The 22,577-nt window shown below is 39.0% G+C and overlaps 1 protein-coding gene across 1 annotated transcript in view; it reads right to left on the bottom strand.

The window, feature by feature from the left end:
• The window catches only part of ITFG1 (integrin alpha FG-GAP repeat containing 1), a 312,588-nt gene that overhangs the window by 180,360 nt on the left and 109,651 nt on the right, over positions 1-22,577 (bottom strand). The window contains exon 8 of the mRNA XM_030204383.1: positions 12,089-12,173. Within this exon, the coding sequence (XP_030060243.1) occupies positions 12,089-12,173 (85 nt within the window). The remainder of the gene's footprint in view (positions 1-12,088; positions 12,174-22,577) is intronic.

The following is a 22,577-nucleotide window of genomic DNA, read 5'->3' as shown; positions in this document are numbered from 1 at the left end:
GTCACTGTAGAACCTCAGTCACCAACAAACAGTTAAATGTGAAGTAAACTCTAAACTGTTGTTATCTTTAGGAGTAAGGCTAAACCAATAGCCCAAAGAATTAACAAGAGTACTCGGTGGAGTAAGCACCAAACACACAGGGCCAGCCCAAAGGTATCCAACGCTGTAGGCGAACCTTCAGCCATGCCTCCTCCTCACCAAGGGGTGGTTCGCAGCACAAGGCTCCCCCCCCCCCCCCGCAGCATCAAGCCTCTTTCTCCTTCCCTTCCTGACACCCCTATGTCCAGCATCTCTTTTTTTCCTCCTATTTCCCTTCCTCTACCTCCCCCATGATATGGTCTGTAGTTTACCTCCTTTCCTCCAGGGTAGCAACATGGTAATTAACATTTATAAAAGATGCATCATGGCTGGCACTGGACCTTGAGCATCCATGCATGCTCAAGGCTTGTGGTAAACACCACCTTCGAGCTTCCTGTTCCAGAGGGGACAAAAGCTGGCAAACCTTGATCAAGGTCACATGCTCAAGGCCCTACTCTGGCCGTGATGAATCTTTTATAGATGACTACTGTGCTGCTTCTCTGGCAGAAGAGGGGTAAGATACTGAATACCTCAAGACTGAGGAAGGAAGGAGAAATATAATGGAGACCATGGTGGGGAAGGGAGAAGGCCAGCCGCCTAAGTCAATCTAGTGAACAGACTGGCTTGCAAACAAACAAAGAGGTAACAGGGAATCTCCTTGAAATATGGTTCACTGGATCTTGATGATAGGAATAACAAACTTCCATCTGCATATTGCAGGTGAACTGTGGTTTCCCACAATTGTATGGTGAACTTGAATGTACTTGATCACAACAGCGTTTATTTTGAAAATTTCAAGGCAATTTATTAACCAGGAATATAGGATGCTATCAACAATTTTCTTACAGTAAATCCATGCTATACTGAGATTTCTGCTTTTTTTTTAATTTAAATTTTTTTTTTTAGCACTGGCCATAATGGCTTTATTCAGCATTAATTGCGCCTTGCTTTTATATGCTTCTTTCTCATTACCACCCTACTGCTGTAATGTTTTTTGAGTCGATACAATCATATGTTTTATCAGCATCTATAGCCGTAACTAGCTTATAGAATGCAGGTAGACAAGATATGGATCTGTGATTTTTGGAAACTTTACTTGGATCTCCCTTTATTATTATTATTTGTTGTATTTGTATCCCACATTTTCCCACCTATTCGCAGGCTCAATGTGGCTTACATTATTCCGTAATGGTGATCACAATTTCCGGGATGAGAAATACAAAGTGGTATTGCATTTAAGTTCATAAGTGACAGATTAAATAAGGAGTCAAGTATAGAGAATTCATTTCCAGAATGAGAAAGAAAGTGGTATTGCGTTAAAGTTCATTAGTGACAAAGTAAATGAAGCAGTCAGGTATAGAGAGTTCGGTTTTGCCCAGTTCTGGTGTAAGTTTCGTTGTCTAGTATTTAGGATGGATCATTATGGTATGCCTTATTGAACAGGTTGGTTTTTAGAGATTTTTGGAAGTTTGTCAGGTCGTGCATTGTTTTTATGGCATATGGTAATGCATTCCATAGTTGCGTGCTTATATAGGAAAAGCTGGATGCATATGTTGATTTATATTTTAGTCCTTTGCAGCTGGGGTAGTGGAGATTCAGGAATGTGTGTGCTGACCTTTTTGTGTTCATGGTGGTAAGTCTATGAGGTCTGACAAGTAGACCGGGGCCTCGCCGTGAATGATTTTATGAACCAGGGTGCAGATTTTGAACGCAATACGTTCTTTAAGTGGGAGCCAGTGTAGTTTTTCTCTTAGGGGTTTGGCACTTTTGTATTTCGTTTTTCCAAATATGAGTCTGTCTGCTGTGTTTTGGGCAGTTTGGAGTTTCTTAATGATTTGTTCTTTGCATCCGGCATAGATTGCATTGTAGTAATCTAGGTGGCCAGTTTCCACATTGAGTAGAACATTTTCTTTGTTGTATTTTTCGCTTGGCGGCTTTTTAGTGTGAGATTTCAGTCAATTGTAACTGCGAGAATTTTTAGGCTATCTGAAACAGGAAGGGTGTAGTCTGGGGTGTTTATAGCGGTGGGTTTGTTCGTGTTATATTGTGATGAGAGGATGAGACATTGTGTTTTTTCTGCATTAAGTTTTAATTAAAATGCATCCGCCCATGAATTCATGATTTGGAGGCTGTGTTTGATTTCATTTGTGATTTCTGTTAGATCATGTTTGAACGGGATGTATATCGTGACATCGTCTGCGTAGATGTAAGGATTAAGGCCATGGTTGGATAGTGATTTGGCTAGAAGTGTTATCATTAGGTTGAAAAGTATCGGTGAAAGCAGTGATCCTTAGGGTACTCCGCATTCTGGTTTCCATGGTGATAATGTATTCGAATTTGATATCACTTGGTATGTTCTTGCGGTTAGGAAGTCTTTGATCCAGCTAAGTACGCTTCCTCCGATCCCAAAGTATTCTAGGATGTTTAATAGTATTTTGTGGGTTACCATGTCAAACGCGCTGGATATGTTGAATTGTAGAAGTACACTATTGCCAGTTGCAATTGCTTGTTTGAATTTGATTAAGAGAGTGATTAGTACTGTTTCGTTGCTGTGGTTGGATCGAAATCCTGATTGTGATTCATGTAGTACTGAGAATTTGTTTAAGTAGTCAGTAAGCTGCTTGGTTACCATACTTTCCATTAGTTTGACTGCCAGAGGGATAGATGCTACCGGGCGGTAGCTGGTTATGTCGTTTGTTTTTTTTCTTTGAATCTTTAGGTATTGGGGTGAGTAATATGTTTCCTTTATCCTTAGGGAAGAGTCCATGTTGTAACATGTAGTTTAGGTGTGATGTGAGGTCTACTATGAAGCGTTGAGGGGTGGATTTTATTAAGTTGTTGGGACATATGTCCAGTTTGCAGTGGGATTTGGCGAACCTGTTGATCGCTTGGGTGACGGCATCATCGGTAAGTAGAGTGAAGTTTGTCCAGATACAGTCAGCTGGATATTCATCGGGGATTGGGTCCAGACAGTCAATGAATTTTTCATGGTCGGTGGTATTGAGTGGTAACGTGATTCGTAATTTTATAATTTTTTCGTTGAAGTGTTTGGTCTTGTATTAACCCATTCTGGTGTTAAGTCTGGTTGCCTGACCAATTAAGGTTTTGCAGTCTGACAGGATTTGGTGGAGTGATATTGTCTTAACCAAAAATTGGTTACTCTTCCAGTTTGGGAATCTTTTCAACCTATTTTCCAGCTCTTTTGTTGTTGTTACTTCAGAGCATTCCTTTACTCTGATGTTTGCCTTTTACAGATTCTCCTGGATGTGGGGTAGCTACTGTGCTTCTTGGTTGTGCTCTACAGGGTTCCACTATAAGCTTCTCCAGAGTGTTTCTTTATAAGCTTTGTTTGTTATTTTCACTGTACTTATGGTCTTTCCCAGTTCCATGCAGAATTGCTTTGGGTTCTCACTAAATCGTTTATTTTGATATCTCTCTTCTGTTTTCTTCATATCTCTGCAGTTTTTGCACCTCAGTTGCTAATTTTAATTTGTTAAAAATACATTTATTAGGCAAAAACTATAACACACCAAAGTACAGTAAAACATTTGAAAATCTACTTACAAAAGAGAACTAAGTTTATGGTCATGGATTTCATATACTGCCTTTCTGTGGTACAACCAAAGTGGTTTATATACTAACCACCCTAAACGGGAAGCAATGGAGAAACACCCCTGATGAGTACTTATGGCATCTACAGAGCCATTTCCAAGCTAACTGAAGAATTTGGAAAATTAAAGAAACTTTTAATGATTTGTGAATGTGTTCAACTTCAGCATGTAAAAAATAGCTAGTGTAACAGAAAAAGGAGATCTGTCTCCACTGCTATGAAAGAAAATTGTGATGTTCTCTGAAACCAGTCATTAATATGATGAATCTGACTAGCAACATTTAAGGCTCAAAAGACAAAGGCCTCCCTCTGACCTAGGCATCATTACTTTAGATAAATTTTAGTCTAGAGCGTTTCCTCTGCCACAAATAAACAGTATATAAATAATAATCGGAGTATAGAAGACAAAAAACTGTGGGAAAAACAGTTATGAAAATCCAGCATCTGACTCAATATATTTAGAAAGTAAAACTTCCTTTCTATTTCTACTAATTGTCTTATTATGCTACACAAGAAAAGGACCACTATCATAATGAAAGGAAAATGTAAGCCTTACATTTTTTTAGTGAATGGGAGAATTCTCAGAGATATAACTCATCCATATGGGGATATCCACTATAAAAGGTGGATTACCACTCTAAAGGGTGGACAAGCTTCTCGATCATTGAACATCCTCGCTAATTTTTTTAAAGCACATCCAGTGCTGCTAAAAGCTTTTCTCAATATAATTTTGTTCAAACGTACAGCAAAACAAGACAAAAAATACAGCAAAAAAGAGCTATACAAATAAACCTTAAAAGGATATCTTTAACTATCTATTGAGACTTAAAAAAATATGAATAACTAAGCTTCTAAATATAATATTGAGTCAGATTGAGCTGAATATTCATAACTGGTTTTCCCACAGTTGTTTGTCTTCTGTACTCTGGTTATTATTTATATTTTGGTATTTTATTACCAGTAGGTTTTTTTTAACAGTATATTTTTGGTTTACCACAAATAAGCAGTAACAGTGGTTCTTAAACCTGGTGGTAGGGGTACCCCAGCTAATCAGGTTTTCAGGATATCTACCACTGGTTGAATATTACCCCGCCCAGAGTCTCCAAAAACAATTAACATATTTGTCAAAATTCAAAAAGGTCTATATACTACACACAAAAATATGTTACTTTTTCTATAAATTTTCAGAAAATTATCACTATGTTCACTTATTTAAATTATCACTATGTTCACTTATTTAGAATCTATCTTGAAAAATAACCAGCCACTAAGGGGCTCTTTTACTAAAGTTTAGTGTGTGCTGAAAGACAGCATGTGCTAAATGCCGTGCATCCTATTTTTACACATGTAGGCCACACTGATCACCTGCATGTTTAAACAAATACACATGCCTGAGCATTTTTTTTGCAAAGAAACCATGATGGTAGTGAAGAACTTAAGGAGAAATGAGATCTTACCTGCTAATTTGCTTTCCTTTAGTCCCTCCGGACCGGACCAGGATTGGACTGATGGGTGCTGGAAGGCGAGCACAACCCATCAGTCCAATCCTGGTCCGGTCCGGAGAGACGCTAAGGAATGCAGTATAGTAAGTGCAATAATGTATTGCATTATACTGATGTACAATTTTATATACTTATTAATCTGTTTCTCTCTTTAGAGTGAAAACACAATTTAGAGACACTTTGCTAAGAAGCTGCCCCAGTACAGGGTGAAACTGAAAGCTGAGATCAAACTAATATGTGATTTTGTTTTGGAATGCATTATGGATATTTAATAATCATTTTCAAGCATAATGTGGAATGAGAAAGGTGATTTTAGTGTTCAGACTTCTAAATGGACTAGGAGTTTAAGAGAGGATGAAAAAGGTTCTGTGGTTCCATATACTGTCATACGTAGTATTTAATTACTTGAATGGTGGAAGAGCTTTTGAATGAGCTCAGCTTTTTATTACAATACTTTATTCACATATTGAGGGGGTTATTTTTCAAGACAGATTCTAACATGAATATGCCAAGCAAAATTCTCCCCAGAAACTTTTGCCAGCTGGGTAGCGGGAAGTAGTAGCGGGGAGGGGAGGTGGAGGTGCAGCAGTACTGCACAATATTATAAAAGTTTCTGTTAAGTTAGCCAGGTGGTCAGTAAAATCAGCTGGGTGGTGCACCCATTCAAAACATTCTGGGAGAACATGGATACCAAGTGATAATAATTTCCTGAAAAGCTTTTGAAAAATTAAAATTGGTATGAAATATACTGACTTTGAATTGTGACAAATATCTACATTTTTTTGGACATATTTTTAGGGTTTCATATTCAGGATTTTTAAGTTATGATTTAATAGCACAATAACTGAATACCGATATATTTGTTATAGCTAAAAAACACACTGAGCCAAGTGGTGTAGAGCGTATATAATCAGAACTTTGTGGTTTCTTATTTTTAATTACCTTTGAATATTCTATAATTGTTCTTTCATGTCCAAACTGAACTGTATGTTAAACAGATGAATGAAACAAACTACTTTAATTTAATGTCTACATTTTTTTTTTACACAGAATTTGAAAAATATAGAGGGACAAAAGGTGACGAGCACATCATAATTCAGAGACCATCAGGCTTATTTTCGAAAGAGAAGGGCGCCCATCTTTCGACATAAATTGGGAGATGGACATCCTTCTCCCAGGGTCGCCCAAATCGGCGTAATCGAAAGCCGATTTTGGGCGTCCTCAACTGCTTTCCGTCGCGGGGATGACCAAAGTTACCGGAGGTGTGCTGGAAGCATAGCGAAGGCAGGACTTGAGCGTGCTTAACACATGGGCGTCCTCGGCCGATAATGGAAAAAAGAAGGGCGTCCCTAACGAGCACTTGACCGACTTTATTACTTGGTCCATTTTTTCTTGCGACCAAGCCTCAAAAAGGTGCCCAAACTGACCAGATGACCACCGGAGGGAATCGGGGATGACCGCCCCTTACTCCCCCCGTGGCCACTAACCCCCTCCCACCCTAAAAAAAAAAAAACCTTAAAAAATATTTTTTGCCAGCCTCAAATGTCATACCTAGCTCCCTGACAGCAGTATGCAGGTCCCTGGAGCAGTTTTAGCAGGTACAGTGCACTTCAGGCAGGCGTTCCCCGGCCCATCACCCCCTACTTGTTACACTTGTGGTAGTAAATGTGAGCCCTCCAAAACCCACCAGGAACCCACTGTACCCACATGTAGGTACCCCCCTTCACCCCTTAGGGCTATGGTAGTGGTGTACAGTTGTGGGGAGTGGGTTTTGGGGGTTCAGCACTCAAGGTAAGGGAGCTATGCACCTGGGAGCAATTTATGAAGTCCACTGCAGTGCCCCATAGGGTGCCCGGTTGGTGTCCTGGCATGTCAGGGGGACCAGTACACTACAAATGCTGGCTCCTCCCATGACCAAAGGGCTTGGATTTGGTCATTTCTGAGATGGGCGTCCTTGGTTTCCATTATCGACGAAAACCGGGGAAGACCATCTCTAAGGTCGAACTAAATGTTGAGATTTGGGCGTCCCCGACTGTATTATCGAAATGAAAGATGGACGCCCATCTTGTTTCGATAATACAGGTTTCCCCGCCCCTTCGTGGGGACGTCCTGCGAGGACACCCTCAGAAAAACTTGGGCACCCCGTTCGATTATGCCCCTCCACGTTTAACAGCAGGAGTGCAAGAATAGAATAGAAAAGGTGAGTATTCCAAGTGTGTATAAATAATTTGAGAATTCTCGAAGAAAAAAAGCCAGGTCTTCAACCCTCATATCTTTTATATGAACTTTCAAGGCATAATTTGGAAAGTAAAGCATTCCATAGTGTGGGAGCAGAACAGCAAAAAGATGAATTGTGTGAGAAGCATATACTCTAGTGGATCCTCCTCTACTTCTATCCCACTGTCAGTTGGTGTACCTCAGGGATCTGTCCTGGGACCTCTTCTTTTCTCCATCTATACTTCTTCCCTTGGTACTCTGATCTCATTTCATGGTTTTCAGTATCATCTTTACGCTGATGACTCCCAGATCTACCTCTCCACACCAGAAATCTCAGCAGGAAATCAAGGCCAAAGTATCAGCCTGCCTGTCTGACATTGCTGTCTGGATGTCTCAGCGCCATCTGAAACTAAACATGACCAGGACTGAGCTTCTCATCTTTCCCCCTAAACCAACCTCTCCTCCTCCCCCATTCTCTATTTCTGTGGATAACACTCTCATCCTTCCTGTCTCATCAGCTCGTAACCTTGGGGTCATCTTCGACTCCTCCCTCTCCTTCTCTGCACATATTCAGCAGACTGCTAAAACCTGTCATTTCTTTCTCTATAATATCAGCAAAATTCGCCCTTTCCTTTCTGAGCACACTACCAGAACCCTCATCCACACTTTTATCACCTCTCGCTTAGACTATTGCAACTTGCTTCTTACAGGTCTCCCACTTAGCCATCTCTCTCCTCTTCAATCTGTTCAAAATTCTGCTGCACAACTAATATTCTACCAGTGTCGTTATGCTCATATTAGCCCTCTCCTCAAGTCACTTCACTGGCTTCCTATCCGTTTCCGCACACAGTTCAAACTCCTCCTGGAGAGGTGGACCAGTAGACACCCTCCTCCTAAGAAAGGAACTACAATTCATTTTTGAGTTACAAACATTACATCCTCAGGGTCTGAACATGGAGACTGACCTATCAGTATTCCTGTGAAATAATATTGTTCTTACTTTTTATTCTTTCATTTTTTATTCACAATATATATATATGTTTTGTTTTTAATTTGTTCTTATATTTTTATTGTTGTGCATTCTCTATATATATGGCTCACTGACATGCTCTTTTTTTACTTAGGGTGTTCACATACATATTTTTTACATTTTTGTTTTCAGTGGTTTTTATACAAATCAAACGGTCTCCCAGCAGAAGAGGTGTATAAGTTCATATTTTTTAATTTTAATTCAATTCATTTTCATTCTTTACCGCACATAGTCCCATCATCAATATAATTTACATATCCTGTGTTACATCAGATCACATTCATTGTTGTTTTTTATTCAGTATTTTCTTCACCGCATTTATTAATCGATCATTGCATATAAATTTGATTTGATTCATAGCTATTTCCCCTTTTTTTAGTCTCTGGCATTCTTTAATTTAATTTGTCGCTTTTTTGAACTTTGACCCGGAAATGATGCATATAAACATCACAGGACACTTGCAATAGTTTTTCCAGCTTCAATAATGATGTGTCCATTTGTGTATGCTAGAGACCACAGTAAGTATATTTTTGTTTTGAGACACATTTTATGTATGCGCATCATTGCACTATTGGCATTTACTTGTTTTCATACATATTCACTCGAAGCAGTATTGCACTTTTGTTTTTAATCTCCAGACTGTAGCAGTTTTGCTTTTTAGAGACGTTGCTATCCACACTTTTTGTGGTCCCTGCTTTAATGCTGTAATCATCCCTGTTTTTATATATAATCACTTGAAGTAGTATAGCAGGACGTTTACGGGCAACGTGGTGGTTTAATTCTCCTCTGATGCTGTATTAATATTTCATTGCGCTTCTGTCAGCCTTTAAGGGCACTGATAATTGTTTGTCATACATAACAATAAGTGCATCATTTTATAACACGGCACTTTTAACATTGTAGATATTTTATTATTATATTGCACTTAGTGTTTATATATGTGACATTGCTGTGCCATGATGTTGCTTTGATTGCAAGACGTTTTGTATATAGTATTTTTTATAAACACATTGCACTAGTCATGTCAATACACAATGTAGTGTCAATACCCCCTATGATACTTAAACTAATGTCATATTATTAGTCTTGATCCGCTCTAATTTTATTTTTTGCTTTTTATTAATTCTTTTTGATTTATGATTATAGGGATTCCCGTTTTAGCTGTTTTTTTCTTGACTTTTATGCACCATATGCGAGTAATATTTTTATTGTTCCCATACATACTACCCCATTTCTCATTTTTGGTAACATAGAATATTATTTGATTGTGTCCATGTTCACTTCTTTATAGTTGCCCCTTTATGAAGGTTTCAAATTAGGTATGTGCCTTTTATTATCTCATTTATAAATTTTTTAATACATATTCGTATTGAAGTTCGTAACCTATACCAGTGCCCTTGCTTTGCTGTTACGTGATGTCAGATTTTATTATGCTTTTATATATATGTTTATATGCACTGTCATACAATTGTTGCATTATATATACTTCTTTTATATATATATTTTCTTATATATGCTCTTTTATGTACATGTATATATATATTATTTATATTGGACAGTGCGTAGTGATACGTTTATTCATGTAATTATTCTAGTATACTCTCTATGTACACCTAGTAATATTCCATATTTTATTGTTTTTTGTCAATTTATATATTTGATATATTATGCTCGTATGTGTGTTATATTTTATTTAATATGATCTATGATAATTATTATATATTTGTTCATTGTAGCCCCTGACGCAGCCCTAGGTGGGCGAAACACGGCCTGTGTCGGGCGATTTGTTCATACACGGTATCTTCAATAAAATCTTTTTGTTGTGACATTGATCTGCTGGCTTTCTTTCCCATATTGGATTTTGCAGATCGTTTGCCTTGTTGTATTTTGGGACTCTTATTCACTTTGTTCAGATCCCTTATTTTATCATCCTCACTTTAATATTCCCTTATCTCTTGTTTGTTCTGTCTGTCCTACTTAGATTGTAAGCTCTGTTGAGCAGGGACTGTCTCTTCATGTTCAAGTGTATAGCGCTGCGTACGTCTAGTAGCGCTTTAGAAATGATAAGTAGTAGTAGTAAGTCAAGATAATTAGCCTGAGAAGATCTCTGGGTATGCAATGGACTATATGGAATAATAGATGCAAGATAAACAGGTGTATCTGTGTAAAAGGCTAAGGGCCCTTTTACTAAAGCTTAGTGCATGCTAAGGGACAATAGAAACATGACAGAAGAGAAAAGCTAAAATGCCCATCCAGTCTGCCCATCCACTATCGCCTTCTCTCCCTAAGAGATCCCATGTGCTTGTCCTATGCTTTTTTGAATTCAGATACAATCTTGTCTCCACCACCTTTACCAGGAGGCCGTTCCACATATCCACCACCTTTTCTGTAAAAAAGTATTTCCTTACGTTACTCTTGAGCCTACAACCTTTTAACTTAATTTTATGCCCTCTCATTCCAGAGTATTCCTTCAACTGAAATGGACTCGCTTCCTGTAGCTTAATGCCATGGAGACATTTACACATCTCCATAATATCCCCTCTTTCTCGCTTTTCTTCCAGAGTATACATGCTTTTTTTTTATACTGTTTCATGGTAGTTCTATTCTTTGGTTTCAATTTACTGTTTTCAAGTTTACCTCATTTACTGTATTTATGTTTATTCTTGGTTATTTTACTATTATTATGCAGTTAATTGTAAATTTTGTTACACTGTACCTGCTGTACTCCGCCTTGGGAGAATCTTTTCATCAAGGTGGTTAATAAATCCCAATAAATAATTAAAGGAGGTCTACACGTCTGTTCACATACCCTTCATGACAGAGATCATGGACCGACTCGATCCTGTTTTCTATCTTTTTGAAGGTGCGGTCTTCATAACTGCACACAGTATTCTAATTAGAGCCTCACCAGAGACTTATATTTTATTTATTTATGGATCATTCGTATCCCACATTTTCCCACTCGTGCAGGCACAATGTGGCTCACAGAAAATTAGGAAAAATTTACAATGTATGAAAATATTGCAAGAGGACAGAGAATAGACAGAGGGAGCAGTAGCTGACAATGGGAAACTAAGCAGGGTGAGGATCATGAAGGGTACATCAATCAGCAGAGTAAATCTGGGAGTAAGTTTTAGCAAAGAAGTAAGTCTTCAGCAACTTCTTGAAGAGGATGTGGTCCACTTGCGTTTTGAGGTGCTGCAGGAGAGCATTCCAGTAGGCACTATCACCTTTTTTTTTCCAGCTGGCAATCATGACAACTAGCAATTGGTACCAAACTGTAAACCAGAGGTCATAGCTGGCCACTCCTCCGTCCACCCATGGCATACCCAGATCATGCCACTCCTACATTAGGCAGATAACACAGGATTTTTACCAAGATGGCTGCCTTTTTAATGCAGGAGAGACAAGAATGGGCCTACAATAATGTCTACTGATCAGTAAAATGTAGCATAGTATAAAGGCGCTTATGTTTACTATTCAGACTAAGAGCCTGAAGAATGACAGTATAAAATGTCCACCACTTTTCCAAAGTCGATATGGTTTGTAAATTGACAAGAATAAAACAATCCAAGTCAGTATGACTATGAAACCACACAATTCTTTATTTAAAAAACAATCAAAATTTATGAAGTAAAATTAAAAGCTTACCAAAATCAGCAAATACTGTTTGTCCAGTCACAACCACTTTGTCAGGTTTCTGATTTTTGTATGAGGGTTTGGTAAAATTCCCATCCTGCAGAATAAATTGTTAATATTTTAAGGACCAGACAGAAGATTAAGTAGGCAGTAAAACACAGCCATGTCTAAGTATTTCAAATGTAAATAAAAATGTAAAAATATGAAGAACTTTAACATATCAGATTATTCCTGTCTTTTCTATTGTAGCTGTCTTGAGAATCACTCATTAGCATCTCTTTGAATAACAAAATCAGGGAACAGCCAGTTATAGTTGTTACCCACAGAAAGGCTTGGCTCTAAGAACTGGGACTTCAAGATGATCTGCACAAATTAATTAGTGATTTATTTTAGGTGTATTTACCCTTCCCAATATAGTGGACCACCCACTAATACTTAGGAAGAAATAAACCACCCAAGGCTGCATCAGTTTGCTCTTTATTAGATACCTTATCAAGTATTTGTACAATTAACAGATCAGTGATATCTCACAGAGAGTACAGAGTATAGCTACATGGAACTACCTCTATATCTGAGACTCCAAAGAATATACAAGCAACATGTACAATCAATTGGTTATGGGAATATAGCACCACAACTACCCATAGGTGTTCTCTGGGTCTGAGTCTTCAATGCCAAAGCCAATTAGTGGATATAAAAGACTCAAAGTTACTTATCAGAAAGCAATTGATTACTTTACAATTTGATTGGTTTCTCATGTGAGAGAGCAGCCCAGCTGGGGCTGTCTCTCTCCATTGAAGTAGGAAGTACACTCATTTTTATATGCCCATTCAGGATACAGGTAATATGACAGTAATCACACCTTATTGGATCTATGCTAATATAATGGTTAACACTGATTGGTTATGGTAATGAGTTGATTAGTATTTACTGGAAAGGTCAACAATAGACTAGCTTTTACTGGAAGACTAAGCCATCTTCCTGAGAAACCATCTTGTTCTGTTTTTCCAAAAACATCTGTGACCACAATGTTGCTAAACGATCCTACTCTGTTTTTTCCACTCATGCCCCTTCCTTATTCTGCTGCATGAGAGTGTCACAACAGATCATGAGTTCTGCAGTCACACTGGAGTTCAGGTTAAAGTCATGGGCCTATAAGGTTTTCTCTTATTTTAGATCCTGAACCAAAGTCAGGCCTTGAACCAAAGCTCATAGCTGTAATAAGAATATACATTAGCTAATAAGCCATTAACTAGCAATAAATTGACAGTAATTACATTTTACACATACATCTTCCTGCATGCTATTCTAACACCCTGCAGACCTAAATCCTCTAGCGTGCAATTCAAAAGGGGCATGGCCAGGGGCATTGTAGGGGCATTCCAAAACTTTGTGTGTGGAGTTACAGAATACAGCATTTCAAGTTTATTAGGATTTGATATACCACCCATAAGACAGCTTTCAGAGCAGTTTACATAATTTCCAAAGGGGGAAAAGAAATACACATCATATAAGGAAAGATAGGAAGTTTTGAGATCTATTTTGAATTTAGTGTATGAGCTTTTCTGATGGAGAGCTAAAGGAAGAGCATTCCAAAGAGTGGACGCAATGAAACTAAATATCTGTGATCGAGTGAAATCATATGAAATTTTACGGCGTGAGGGTAGGATAAGCCAAGAGTTAGGTGCTAGCAATTATACTAAGTTTTTGGCATGGGAATGGGCTCTTAAGCACTATTCTATATTCTATAGAGAGAGCTCAACTTGGAGTGCTCTTTGTAGAATAGTGACCTGTGTTGTTTTTTTCTGGCACCCATGCTTGGGCACTATTTACAAGTATAAAACAAAGGATCACTGTTCAATTCAAACTCAGATATACCTTCATCTTGGAAAGCGGAATGTGGAGTACCACAAGGATCACCGCTCTTACCTACATTATTCAACCTAATGATGACACCACTGGCTAAATATCTATCCAAACAAGGCCTCAATCCATTTCTCTACGCAGATGACATCACCATCTATATTCCCTTAAAACAGAACCCCACAGAAATCACCAAGGAAATAATAAACAGCATGAACATCATGGAAACCTGAGCATCGGCATTCAAGTTAAAACTCAATAGAGATAAAACCCAATGTCTCATTCTCAATAATGTTCCCCCCTTGGCAATTAACGCACAGGGTTCAAACCCTCCCAATCTCAGACCATTTGAAAATCTTAGGCATAACAATTGACTGCAACCTAACACTAGAAAGCCAAGCTAAGAACACAACCAAGAAAATGTTCCACACTATGTGGAAACTCAAACGTATAAAATCTTACTTTCCCAGGGATTCATTCCACAACATGATCCAAACCATGGTGCTAACCAATTTAGACTGCTGCAATAGTATTTACGCAGGCTGCAAAGATCAAATCATAAAAAAACTACAGACAGCACAAAACATGGCTGCTAGACTCATCTTGAGAAAAACATGCTTCGAAAGCGCAAAACCCCTCCTAAGAAGCTTACATTGGCTTCCTATTAACGCTCGCATAACATTCAAAATATGCACAATAGTCCACAGAATCATCTACGGACTCGCACCAGATTACATGACGGAACTTATCGATCTACCATTAAGAAACGTGATTAGAACAGCAAGAACCTACGTAAACCTTCACTACCCCAATCGCAAAGGTATAAAATACAAATCTTCACATGCCACCAGCCTCTCCTTTATAGGCACACAACTTTGGAACTCACTACCCAAAGACCGGAAACTCACAGAAAAGTACCTACAATTCAGAAAAAAAACCAAAAACACATCTTTTCAAGAAGTCTTTCCCCCCTGGATCTGCCTAATCCCACACCACCATACATCACGAAAAGTTCAGAAATGGAAAACACTAATATTAACCTCTCTCACAATATGCTAATATATCAACCTAAGCGTTTATTATACTTTTGTAACCGCCTTTTTAGCAATATGTAAGCCACATTGAACCTGCCATATGGTGGGCAAATGTGGGATACAAATGCAATAAATAAATAATTTGTAATGAATTATCCACTCAACTGGTGTTTACGTTCTTATGATTTCAGTGAACCATTCATACTAAAGCAGAATGGCATGAAAATGTATTCTTGAATGTTTAAAAAAAGTCCATAAACCAGTTAATATTATTTTTTGGATGTAATTGTAGAACATAACAGTTTCTTAAAGAATGAAAGAAGCCAGTAGGCGAGTAGCTTTACAAATTCCCAGGGAGAGCTTTATGAAGCCTTTTCTCAGTGCTACTGGATGTCAATATTTGGCTTTTCTCCATATGCTTTTCTAGAATCAATGCAAGTTCTAAAATTCTAGCTTGCATGTTAGCAGCAGCAGCTAGAGTAAATAAATAATTTTCTAAAGCCAATGGTAACCTGCCCTTCTCTGTGCATAACCAGTTTTACTTATAACTTCACATCATCTTTGTAACTGAATCACTGCAGAAAGCCATTCTCATCAACATTTCTATTTCTTTTGGGATTTTTCTTTTGTGATTGAATTCTCAATCTAGTGCTCTATCTTAAGAAAATATTTTATTTTAAATTGGACAAAGTTAATATGGGAAATACAGTGCTGAGAAAAAGTTTGTGAACATCCTCTACACCCTAACAGGAGAGAAAAGTAACTGCACTGAATAAATAACTGACAAAAGAACTATAATTTGATCATTTATTCAACAGAAGGATTAAAAAATAAGCCACTTTGTGTGAAAACATATGGGAACCCTTCATTCAGTAACTGGTGACCCCTCCTTGAGTTGCAATAACGTAAACATTTCCTGTAACTGTACATCAGTCTCTGACATCACCCTTGAAACATTCTAACCCATTCTTCCATAGAAACTTTATGCAAGGAAGCCTTCACAAGTCACAACAGCTCACTTCAGAGCTTTCCCCATTTCAATAGGATTTAAGCTTGGACTCTGATTTGGTCACACAAAATAAGAAATCTTTTCTTCACCATCTTGTAGTAGAGGGCAGTGTTTGGTTTTTGCCAAAGAAATGTTTGTTATTGTAAGCAAAAAAAATTCAATTTTTGATTCATTTGTTCAGAGACCATTATTCCAGAACTCCTATGGGTCATCAAGATGCTCTTTGATGAATTATGTGGCATGCATCTTTTCCTAGCTATTCCCTAATGAACACCATTCCCAATCAGTTTTTTTTCTTGATGGCTAATGCAACAACCTTACATTACAGCAGTAGAAGAATCCTGCAACTCTTTAGATGGTGGTGTGGAGTTCTTTGCAACTTCATGGACAAAAGCACTCAGTCTATCCTTGCATTGCTCCAGGAGATAATAGTTCAAGTAAGCAGAGTTTCAATCATACTTGGTTCTGTGGGTTTGACCTCTATGTTCAATAGCAGTCCCAGATATTATGAAATTTTGTAGGTTGGTCATTTTTAATTGCTGTTAATCAAAGATAATCCAATTTACGTAAATATAGTGCGTGAGTTGGTATCGTTGAACCCTTCTAGGCTGCTGCCAAAGCTAGGCATGCTGCTGTAAACAAATTAATTGCCAAACTATATTGTGAGAGCTATACCCAAAAGATCTTTAAGAGCCCCTAAAAGCTGCTGCACCAAAGAATGAACATTCTGCCAATATGGTTGGACAAAGGGACAAGTTCACCAAATATTGTACATATTCCCTGGCAGTCTGCAGTTCTACCAACAAATTCCTGTACCGCATTTAAAAAGTCACAACAAGTGCTGCGGTATATAATACCAACGGCACATCGTTTTGTGTCCATTTTCAATTAGTGCACTACTGATAGATGGATAAAGTAGAAATTAAAACTCATTTCCTATTTCTTCTTCTCATACGTGACCCATAGGTCATGTTCCCGATGATGAATATAAGGATCCAAAGGCGAATAAGCCAAGAGCAAGGCCTGATAGAGATGATAAATACAGCCCCGCCCACCACTACCATGCAATGCTTTCTCTAAAGGAGTCTCATCTAAACTAATCTCTCTTCAGGCTTTCCTTAAGATACAATCTCTAATTTGCTCATAATGAAAGACCTGGTGTGGAAGTAATCCATATTCTTCTTGAAGGTCTTGATAAGAATAAATTTCCCCTTCCTCCCAAATCTGACCCAAAGTCACGGCCCTTTAGCTTCCCATTGGAAATACATCCCATCCTCCAGTCTCATCCAAAATCCAAGGGCATATCGAATAGCTTGTTTGGAAGAAACACATTCCAGTGGAAGAACTTCTTCCATATAGTGTACCAGGTCTGAAGAGAGCCTCCTATACCCACTGGCACCTGTTTAATACAGCTTAAGAGCTCTGCAATAAGCAGCCACGGAACAGCCCATCCAGTGTTGCTCCATTTGCATCTACACTTTGGGAGAATGTGCTAACCAGGCTGTCAGAATACAAAGCTGTGCAGCCTGAAAATAAAGGAAGAAATCCGGCACTGGGGTCCTTTATTCCAAATATAGCGAAAGACCTTCCATTTTAAATGCTGAAAAGGTCATGGATATTTGGAGGGGCAAAGCCATAAATAGATACAGCAACTTTGGCAGGAGCATCATCTTAATTGCATTTATTTTTCCCAACTAGGAAATATTAAGGCCCTCCCACAAACAGTTCCTCCATCTTAACAGGGAGATTAGCAGCATAAAAATCAAGTGCATTAGAAGTCAGATCAATACCCAAACAGCATATATGATAGGGAGCCCAATGCGGAAACCTTTCCTGTAATGAGAACACCTAATCAGGGTAACATTTGAAATTTCAAAATTACTTAAAAACCAGATAAGGCCCCACAGAGTCACAACACTCCATCCAAATGTAGTCGGGACCATTCAGGATCTGTAAAGGTAAGGAGAACATCATCAGTAAAAAGTTGTAGTGTATATTCCTCCGCTTCCCAACGAAGCCCAGCTATTTTGGGATGCTGTCAGATAAATTGTGCTCAAGGTTCAATTACAACAGCAAACAGTGGGGATAACGCACAGCCCTGTCAGGTCCCCCTATGTAATAAAAAAAGGAGTTGTATAAGTACCATTTATTTTGAAACAGGCTTCTGGCTGAGTATAAATCTGGGCTGGCCAGGTAAGAAAACAGCCAGAAAATCCTGTTCTATTCAACATGATAAACAAAAAAGGCCAGTTAACCCTGTCAAATGCCTTTTCGGCATCTAATGACAGGAGCATCATTGGAATCTGAGCCATGTGGGCCTGCTGGATAAGAAGGATAGCTCTATGAACATCATCATAAGTCTGCTGTCCAACCACAAACCCCAACTGATCTAAGAGAATCAGAGAGGGTAACACGCGCTGGACCCTCCATGTGATTATTTTGGTAAAACGTTTAGTCTGCATTTAATAGGGAAATAGGTCTATATGAGGTAAAAATCAGGGGATCTTTTCCCGGTTTGAGGAGTATGGTTATAGCTGCCAGTCTCCATGAATCCGGCAAGTGCCTTCTTACTCCAAAAAATTTAAAGCATGATGAAGTAATGTAGCCAGATGCCTCCCAAAGCATTTGTAATACTTATTGGAAATCTATCTGGTCCAGGAGCCTTGCCTGTGGGTAAGTTTTTAATTGCTCAAATTATCTCCTCTAATTTTACTGGGTGGGATATACTATCACTCTCCCACACAGATATCCTAGGAATATCAAGAGGTAACAGATAAGATTCTATTTCTTATATTTCCTCCTCCATGGGGGAGATATCAGGTGTGTAAAACCGCTCAAAATAACGGACAAAAGTTTCCTGAATTCCTGCCGTTGAGGTATGGAGAACCCCACTGTCACCTGGATGGAGCTTATGTGCGACCGCGCTGCTATTAGCTTAAGAGCTAAGAGGTTGCTTGCCTTATTACCAAATTCAAAGTGTGTCTGTTGCATCTGCTGCAATTTAATGACCACTCTGCTAGCTGCAATGCACAAAGCTCCACCCGGAGAGCATGTAGATCATCCCCTTCTGAAGTAGCAGCATCTCACTTTTTAGCCTGAGATTCCAAAGCAACTACCCTTGTCCGGAGATCCTGCTCCACATTCTCTCACATAATCTTTAGATGGGCCTGCAAAGCAATGAGTTTCCCCCTCATGACAGCTTTATGCCCCTCCCATAGCATAAGTGGGTCAACTTCACCATTATCATTACATTGTATGTATTAACCTTTTCTAACTGGTTCACAATAATGGATCTTGCAAAATCTCATCACTAAGATGCCAGTACCTTGTGCCTCCTTGAAACACCTCTACAGCGAGTTCTAACTGCAGGGGAGAATGATCGGACCATGTCCGGGATCATATCTGAAGCGCCTTTGCCCTCTTCTGAATGAGTAAATCTCCAAACCAATAATCAATATGAGAATGAGATTTATATACCGAGGAGTAGTAGGTATATTTCCGCCCCTCCGGGAAGAATGTCCTCCATAGATCTACCAAGCCCCAGTGAGTAAAAAAAAAAAAACCAAGCCTTAAAAAGCTTGCCTATCCTTCCTGCTATAGGAGATACTCTGAGAAGAGTTATCCAAGACTGATTTCAAAGTTAGATTAAAATCCCCTCCCAATAAAATACTACCATGAACATATGTTAAGAGCATGTGATTTACAGAAAGGTCCCTTGATCTTCATTCGGGGCATAAACATTAGGCAGTGTATTGACCAAAGATCCTAGTGTGACTACAAGGAGTAGGTATCTCCTCTCTCTATCTCTCACCACATTGTGAATTAGCCAATGGTGCTTCATACAAAAAGCTATTATAACCCTCTGGTTTTCCATTGCAATGTATTAGAGGCAAAATATATAATGGGATATTTCTTATGCAGACAGTATTTTCTCATGAGTAGATAGCAAATGTGTTTCTTGAACAAATACTATTGCTACATCAGTCCTCTCAAGTTCATGGAATAGGAGTTGCCTTTTAGTTGGCGAGTTTAAACCTTTAACATTATAACTGAGCAAGGTTATCTTGCACATCTACCAAACAGGGTGAAATTAAAAAACAAATCCTAAGTATGCCCAGGGGAGAGACAATATCGATAGTGCCCTCATCCCATAATTCCCCTGCTCCCACCTCTTGCTCTGTAACCCTATACAAGACCCTAGTCCCCTTCCCATCCAACCCCAATCCCCTCCCCCTTCCAAATAATGAACACAGCAGGCTCTGCTCAATAGAGAAAGCCCACCATCAAGCAGAAGAAATGTTCACCATAGTGCTTGTTCCCCAAACCATGTCACAGTCACCGGGCAGATGTTAGTGGTAAAACATCACTATAGCTAAGATAGTGTAAAAGAGGATAAAGTAACAACAGGTATAACATGAGGAATCTCCTGCATAACAAGCAGAGTCAACCAACCAACAAACCAACCAACCAACCAACCAAATAAATGTCCAATTTCTGGAGCTCTAGTTCAACTCCCACAGAGCCAGCAAATATCTTCACAGGTTCTAATCTAAAAACTTGAAGGCTGTCAGGTTGCAGTGACGGTAGGCAAAGCATCAATGAATATTAGTAGCTTCAAATGGCTACCTCTTTTGTGACTTGTTGCCATTTTGGCTGCAAAGAGAGCCGCAAGAGGGCTTACAGGTGGAAGACTGTTGCATTAGCGATGAATCACCTGTCTCTGGGAAAAGCTGTTGTGATTCCTATACCTTGCAGACCTGATGCAGCTTGCCATCTTTATAGAACTGCAATGTAAATGGGTAGCACCATTTGTAAGGGACACCTGCAGCTCTCAGTTGTTGGGTAATGGGTCCTGGTTCCAAGCAGCACTTTAAAGTCACTCCTGACAAGTCTTGATACACCTCTATAGGATATAAATCCCAGCTTTCCTGGCTGCCTGCAAAATGTGTTCCTTGACCTTGTAATTTGTAAAGCAAGCCACTTAAGTTTATTGTTTTGGGGTGCTCCCAATGCTCTGTGAGCTCTGTCCAATTGTACTGTGGACCCCTCAACACCAAGGAGTGCCCCTGCTATAGACTGTACAACATGGTCACAGTCCAGATAAGCAGGGATTTCTGGAACTTCACAAAACATAAGTTTTGGTGCCTGCTTCTGTTTTCCATGTAATCTATTTTATCAAGTATAGACAGATTAGCAGCCTGGGAGTCTTGGAGCCGAGTCTCTACAGTAGGAAGCGCCTCTGTACATTCATCCACGTACTGCTCCATGTCCTCCACTCGCTGTCCCAGCTCTGCGATTTCGGTGCACAAGTTCACTTCCAGTGTGGTTAATTCTTTCCAGACCACTTTAATGTACGTCTTCATCTCCCGAAGCTAGTCGTGGATTTCCTGCAGGGGCTCACTCGATGGATCTATAGACGGTTCTCCGAACACAAACAAGTCCAGGGATTGTGAGCCCAGAGACTGAGATGCCAGCTGTGCAATCCTATGAGTATCTAACTCTGCCCTCATGGCACTAGATCCCGCCACCCCCAAGTAAGCAAAACTGGATAAATCAACCGCTGTACCCTTTTCACTCATTTCTAAGCATGATTGATGGTAACATACAAGGAGACCAAATACTGCATTTTTGGTGCCAGTGACTGCCAAATTATAGCTACTTTAGGGGAATTTTACCCAGAGCGTTCCTCCTAGGCAGCCATTCCCTGTGGTGACATCAATTCCTCTTCCTCTAAAATTTGATTATGACATGACGATTTCCCAATAATGGTTATGGTAAAGACTAAGCTCAAAATATTTTTAAGCAGGATACTAGACACAAGCTTTGTGTGCAAGTCTACTCTGCAGGGTGTTTCTTGGCTCCTTTGTTGGACAAGGGGCAAAATACTATTATTCAGTTCGATCTCTCATCGTTTGATCTGGTCGATCATGATCTTTTGGTTTTTTTTGTCTGAATGAGTTGGGAATAGGTGGGACGGTGCTCTCTTGGTTTACAGGCTTTTTTGGCAGTATGTAGTTATATGGTGAAAAGGGTAAATTGTTTTTGCATCTGTTGGAGGCCTGGTTGTGAAGTGCCACAGGGATCTGCAACATCTCTCCCTTTCTTTAATCTGTTGCTCCAACCTTTGGGAATGGAGCTTGAGCGGCTAAAAATATCATTTTATATTTATGTGGATGACATCACTTTATTGTTACCAACAGCTAAAGATTGGGCCACCCCACCTTGAATAGCAAGATGGGTTGTGTCAGACATTGATAATTGTATTACTACTAATTGTTTAAAACTAAATCGAGAAAAAACTAAGTTTCTATGGCTGGGACCGGAGTGTCTAAACTTTCCACATAATTTTCAAATAGGAACGGATTCATTTGTTTTTGAGAACCCTTCACGAATCTTAGGAGTTGAAGTGGATAACTTTCCACATAACTTTCAAATAGGAACTGATTCTTTTGTTTCTGAGAACTCTTCACGAATCTTAGGAGTTGAAGTGGATAGTTTATTGATTTACACATAGTAAATCATTCTTTACTAGGTGTAAATTAAGAATAATTTGAAAATTTTTTGGATTTGCTGAATTACATTGCTGGTTCAAGCA

This window comes from Microcaecilia unicolor, chromosome 5 (genome assembly GCF_901765095.1).
Source record: "Microcaecilia unicolor chromosome 5, aMicUni1.1, whole genome shotgun sequence".
Lineage (NCBI taxonomy): Eukaryota > Metazoa > Chordata > Amphibia > Gymnophiona > Siphonopidae > Microcaecilia > Microcaecilia unicolor.
Note: the sequence above shows the minus strand (reverse complement) of the source record. Positions and strands in the feature narration are given on the sequence as shown.